The 6,591-nt window shown below is 44.3% G+C and overlaps 1 protein-coding gene across 1 annotated transcript; it reads right to left on the reverse strand.

Annotated features, from left to right (window-relative positions):
• Window positions 1-1,549: 1,549 nt before the first annotated feature.
• On the reverse strand, window positions 1,550-6,194 carry LOC145390396 (uncharacterized). The gene is made up of 3 exons (XM_080265332.1): window positions 6,086-6,194; window positions 5,763-5,989; window positions 1,550-1,639 (listed from the first exon to the last, which is right to left on the reverse strand). The coding sequence occupies exons 1-3, from the start codon at window positions 6,192-6,194 to the stop codon at window positions 1,550-1,552; spliced, it is 426 nt and encodes a 141-aa protein (XP_080121458.1).
• Between the last annotated feature and the right edge of the window lie 397 nt (window positions 6,195-6,591).

Here is a 6,591-nt window from a genome sequence, read left to right on the forward strand (position 1 = left end):
GTAATCAATCAATTAAGGGTCAAGGGTACAGGACAGGGTCAGTATTTCGGCGTTAAAGCAACCATAAAAAGAGTGTGTTCAGCTATATCCTTGTTGACTCCTGGGCTTAGCACCGTATGATGGTTAAAATATAATGGTTAAAAATTATCATGAGAATATACAAACCATCAGTAATTATTACTATTTACTGAAATAATAGGGAAATCAATTGATATAAAAGGGAAAATAATAATAACAGGAGTATATAGGTATGATATGTACATAGTGATTAGTTATCAAAATGAATTGAAAGTAATAGCACTAATATATTCTAGTATATCCAGTATCCTTAAAATTACATTATCAACTCATGTGAAGTCCATCCTGTAGAAACATTATAAAGGGAACTTTTCCAATGAACTGCACTGGAGTGAAGATCATATTGATACATGTGACAGTGATGAACAAGGAAATTACATAACAGCTGGTAACACAGGAACTGCAGTAGTAATGTCTCATAACCATTAAACGATGTTAACACTATTAGTTAGGTGTTCCCACGTTTTCACACAAATTACCACTGTATAATATGAGTTATGTCGTTTAATAAATGTTCTTTCCTTTTACCATCACACCACTTAATTTCCTCCACCTGACGCAGTTATCTCATCTTCAGTATCATGTTACAAGTTCGTTTCACATCAAGTAGTCACATCGGATGTCACTTGGTACGACCAGTTTAAACGTCCTCTGGTGGTTGTACTATTCTTATCGTAACTCTAATTTCTTGCAGTCTTTTCTACACTTGTCTAACACAGCAGTGAACTTCACATAGTAATAAGAAATCCTACAAAAGAAACTACCACATTTACAGATTAAAGAATTTCATACGTGTAAGAACAAACAGCATAATAACGATAAGTTGGGTAGGAAGCGACAGGGTAACACTTAAGAACGTAATTCCAATAATTAGCATGAATTAAATGGATAGGAACACGAGACAATAACACATTAAGAATCATTAGCATGAACTAAATGGACAGGAACACCAGACAGATGACACCGAGATTAGTGTTGGTACACTGAAAAAGAAATGTTAAACATGAACAACATGGGCTTGATATACTGAAAGTTTGGGGCTTCATGGAAAGGTCACAAGGCAGGACAAATTCACTAGGGTCAGCATAGCTAGTAAAAATAACAAAGAGATAGATAAAGCAAAGATGAGTAATAGGCAGAGAGAACTTTAACTGAGCCAGAGGACGCAGACGCAGCACAAACATAATCGTGAGAGAAAGTAAGTATTCAAATGAGACAGAAATATGGAGTTATTTAGTGAGAAGGAAAATGAAACAATGAGGAAGAGGGCGAACGTAACATCACATGGAAATGCTGGTAAGACTACACGGGTATAATATAAATCATGGTATACAGTGAATAAATCTAGAAAGGACAAACACGGGGTACATAGCCTCACTCGCCCTCCGACTACACCCACGTGGGTCCCCTTGTGCAACCCTCCAGGCGGCGACTCTTCCTACAGGAATGATCGACCTTTTCCAGCCATGAGTTACGTGGCCTTCCCCTTGGCCTCCTCCACCCTCGGTAACTCGTTCAGAGCAGGATCAACCTCAGGACAACGGGCAATGAGTTCATAAATCTGGAGTTGGAGTTGACATAATAGTGGGTAATAGGCATCAATTCAGTCTCATGGAGTAGTTGCTTGTTATGCACCTGGTTGTATCGGAGATATCCCATGATCCTGCAAAGACATTTAGTACCAAAGGAGTCAATTTGCTGCTTCAGGTCACTGAATGTCCATGTCTCACAGGCATAAAGTAAGACAGGGAGCACTAGCGCCTTGAAGATGCGAACTTTCGTTCTCTTACACAAATAGCAAGTGCCAAATACCCGAACTGAGTGAATCCACAACCGTGTAGGCCAGGCCAATGCAACGAGAGATCTCACTGTCTGATCTACCACTGTCATGGGCCACACTACCAAGATAAGTGAATCTTCTCAAGACTTCTATATCCTCACCACAAGTTGGACAGACTGAACTGCTTGATCCAACAAGCCACCAAATTCCTGGACCTTGGCCTTGGCCTTAGGGACCTTTAATCCCAATGGCTTCGAATTCTCGTGAAATTCCTTGAGGGTATTCAGATGTGAGGAGTAGACTGTAGCACCAGTCGAGCAGGGCAGTACTCCCGAGGTGGATTGAAAGGTGATGTCAGGGAGTGCTGGAGCTCTCGTTTCATCAGCCCTCAGGACTAGTTCCTGACCATCCCCCTTTGCTGAACTTTTTCAGTGTCTCAGTTACACAGAGAGTAGGCCAGCATGCTCTCCAGTACAAATTTCTCTATCTACACCAAACTACATGCACAGTACACACTACACTTCCTTTTCCAAATGTAATTATGGCGTCTCATCACCAAGCCTCGGAGTCCCCACGGGGGGGGGGGACCATAAATGCCCCCACCATCCGCCCCTCTCCCGGTGACGACTCGAGGTGCCTGGAACCACTGTCTAACTCACTTCTTCTTATTTCTGCAACATTCGCGGCCTTTCCTCTAACTTTCGCTCTGTTGAGCACCACCTCTCCTCCTCTAAACCTCACCTTCTTTTCCTAACTGAGACTCAGCTGTCTGAGGCAACTGACAGCAAACCCTTTTCTGTATCCTCCTACTTTCTCTTTACTCATTTCAAAGCCAAAGGTGGCTGTTGTGTATATATACGCAACGACTTATCTTGCTCTCATGTTCCTGAACTCGATTCTTTTCAATTCTCTACACTCTGGCTTCGGATTTCCTGTCATTCTCTGACTAAATATATCTGTGCTGTTTACTTATCCCCTAATTCTACCGACTATCAAAAATTCTTCGACTACCTTACTTCTACGATGGAACACATTCTATCCATTTCTCCTTTCTCAGAAATCTCCAGTCTAGAAGATTTCAATATTCACCACCACCTTTGGCTCTCCTCTCCTTTTACTGATCCACCTGGTGAACAAGCCTACACCTTTTCTATCCTTAATGACCTAGAGCAGCTTGTACAGCACCCTACCCGTATCCCTGACCGCCTTGGAGAGAGCTCCAACATACTTGACCTCTTCCTCACAAGTAATCCTTCTGCTTACTCTGTTAAGCTTTTCTCTCCGTTGGGCTCCTCCGATCACAACCTTATCACCTTAACCTGTCCTATCACTCCGGTACGGCCTGTGGACCCTCCAGGGAAACGTCGTCTGTGGCATTTTGGAGCCGCGGACTGGGAGGCCCTCAGGCAGTACTTCTTTGATTTTCCCTGGAATGATTATTGCTTCCATGGCCGTGAGCCATCTGAGTGTGCCTTGCGCATTACGGAGGTTATTTTCTCGGGCATGGAAGCATACATTCCTTTCTCATATCCTTTGACTAATGCAAGAAAGCCTTGGTTTAATCACACTTGTTCTAATGCTGTCCGCAACAAGGAGAGGGCCTACAAAAGGTACCGGAGCCAACCCACCCCTGAATCACATCATCTTTACGTTTCTGCCCGGAATCGTGCTAAGTCTGTTCTTCCCTCTGCTAAAAATAATTTCATCCGTACAAAATGCTCTCAACTCTCCAACTCGAATTCTTCCCGCTCCTTCTGGCACCTTGCCAAAAACCTTTCTAACAACTTTACCTCATCATCCTTCCCTCCTCTTTTCTACTCTGATGGTTCTGTAGCTATTTCTTCTACTGATAAAGCAGATCTCTTCGCACAGACTTTCTCCTCCAATTCCACCTTAGACGATTCCGGTGCTGTTCCTCCATAACTTCCCCCCTCTGACTTCCTCATTGCTGACATTAAAATTTCTTCAGCTGATGTATTTTCTGCCATCATTGGCCTCAGTACTAACAAGGCATATGGGCCTGATGGGGTCCCTCCTGTTGTTCTCAAGACCTGTGCTTCTGTGCTTACACCCTGCCTAGGCAAACTCTTTCGCCTTTGTCTGTCAACTTGTACCTTTCCTTCTTGCTGGAAGTTTGCTCTCATTCATCCAGTCCCAAAGAAGGGTGACCACTCCCAACCCTCCAACTATCGTCCAATTGCTTTAACGTCCTGTATTTCAAAAGTTTTCGAGTCAATTCTCAATAGAAAAATTTTAAGGCATCTTTCCTATCACAACCTTCTTTCCGATCGTCAGTACGGGTTCTGACAGGGACGATCCACTGGCGATCTTCTCACCTACCTTTCAGACTCCTGGTCATCCTCCTTTCGGGACTTTGGCGAAAGCTTTGCCATTGCACTTGACATCTCAAAGGCTTTCGATAGAGTCTGGCATAAATCTTTATTTTCCAAACTGCCCTCCTACGGTTTCTATCCTTCTATCTGTGCCTTCATCATTAGCTTCCTTTCTGGTTGTTCTATAGCTGCTGTTGTAGATGGCCATCGTTCTTCTCCTGGATCTATCAACAGTGTTGTTCCTCAGGGCTCTGTCCTATCACCAACTCTCTTCCTTTTATTCATCAATGATCTTCTAAGCTGTACATCTAACCCCATCCACTCATACGCTGATGACTCCACCCTTCACCTTTCCATTCGGTTCCCGCATCGCCCATCTCAACAGTTACTTCAAGAAACAAGGGATGAGGCTATGGCACACCTAATGTCTGACTTGGCTCGTATCTCTGACTGGGGTAAAAATAATATGGTTGTTTTTAATGCATCTAAGACGCAGTTCTTACACCTATCAACCCGACAAAATCTTCCACAGGTATAGCCACTAATGTTTAATAATATTCAGCTTAATCCTGCATCATCCTTGAACATGCTTGGGGTTTCATTTACTCGTGACTTATCTTGGAAAGATCATATTACATCTCTTGTAAAATCTGCTTCCAAGAGATTGGGTGTGCTAAGCCAACTCCGATCTTTCTTTACCCCTGCACAATTGTTGACTCTATACAGGGGCTTTATCCGTCCCTGTGTGGAGTACAGCTCTCATGTGTGGGGAGGCTCCCCACATACGGCTCTTCTCAAAAGGGTGGAGTCAAAGGCTTTTCGTCTCATTAACTCTCCTCCACCTACTGACTCCCTTCAACCTCTGTCTCTTCGCCACACTGTTGCATCTTTATCTCTTTTGTATCGCTACTTTAATGGTCACTGCTCCTCTGAACTGTCTGCTTGCATTCCTCCACCTCTACGACGGGCGCGTAGCACCCGTCTGGCAGCAAACTCTCATCCTTTTTCTGTTCAACTCTCTAATGCAAGAGTTAACCGTTACTCCCAGTCTTTCATTTATGCAACAGGTCAACTCTGGAACTGTCTCCCTCTGTCTGTATTTCCTGCTGCCTATGGTCTCCATTCTTTCAAACGCAGTGTGTCCAGGCATCTCGAAATGATCGGATCTTGAATTTGGCTCTCTATTGTATTTTGTTTTTCTCTTGGAGGGAACTGTTACTGTGGGCTCATGGCCTTTGGTTCCTTCTTCCTCACATAAAAAAAAAAAAAGTGTCTCCAGGATCTCCGTTAGGATATCTGCATCATCAGCAAAGTCAAGGTCAGTAACCTTGAAATTGCCAATTGATACCCCACAGTGACTTCGACTCACAGCTCGACCCAGTATCTAATCCATACACTTGTTGAAAAGTGTGGGGGCAAGGACACATCACTGTATTACATCAGAACTTACAGAAGAAGTCGGGTACTCCCTCCCCACACATGAAAGCATTCTCAGTGTTTGAGTACTAGCCAGCAATCAGTCAGATTGTCTGTGCAGGGATCCCACAGAGTCACAGGAGTTCCCATAGTACCTCCCAGTTTACTGAGTCAAATGCCATCTTGAAAGCCACATAGGAGGCTAGCAGACCTTGTCGAAACTCAAGACGGTGTTCCACAAGAACTTGAAGAGTTAGGATATGGTCAACAGTAGACTTTTGGGGTGTGAATCCGGATTGCTCAGGCCTCTGGAACTTTGGCAAATGGTCCCAGATATGCATCAGAAGAATGTGAGCAAGAACTTTGCCCAGTACACTGAACACTGTAATACCACAGTAGTTACTACAGCCATGCTTGTCTCCTTTTCCTTTCCAGACAGGGGTAATCAAACCCTTTGTTCAGTCGGGAGGAATGATACCAGTCTGTGAAACAGCTTCTATGACTGCATGTAACCCCCTGATCATGGCTTCGCCCCCAGCTTTGTTCAGTTCTTCTGGGATGTCACAAACACCAGGCTGTCCTACCATTTTCAAGCTAACCACTGCCTTCATAATTTATCTAGAGAAAGCACGGCTTCATCAGTTGGTGGGACAGCAGTCAATGGTTGTGCACCAGCCAACGGAAGATCTCCACTGGGAGGTTCGGCCATATACAGCTGCTGAAAGTACTCAGCCCAACCAGTTCTACACTCACTTGTCTCCGACACAAGCCATCTATCTGCTGTCCGAACAGAGTTAACCTGAGAGATGGGTCTGGAGAGGAGGCTCTTCAGGGCTCGGTAGGCGGGTTGAAGGTCATTTGCACGAAAACAGCCTTCCACCTGCTCATCAGTTTCCATGACATACTTCTCTTTGTCCCTTCTGAGTGAAGCTCGTGCCTGTCGAGACAGAAGCCTGTGCTGTTCTTGATCCCCAGCCAGTCTGG

This window comes from Coenobita brevimanus, chromosome 14 (genome assembly GCF_032717465.1).
Source record: "Coenobita brevimanus isolate Jiangsu-jjx chromosome 14, ASM3271746v2, whole genome shotgun sequence".
NCBI lineage: Eukaryota > Metazoa > Arthropoda > Malacostraca > Decapoda > Coenobitidae > Coenobita > Coenobita brevimanus.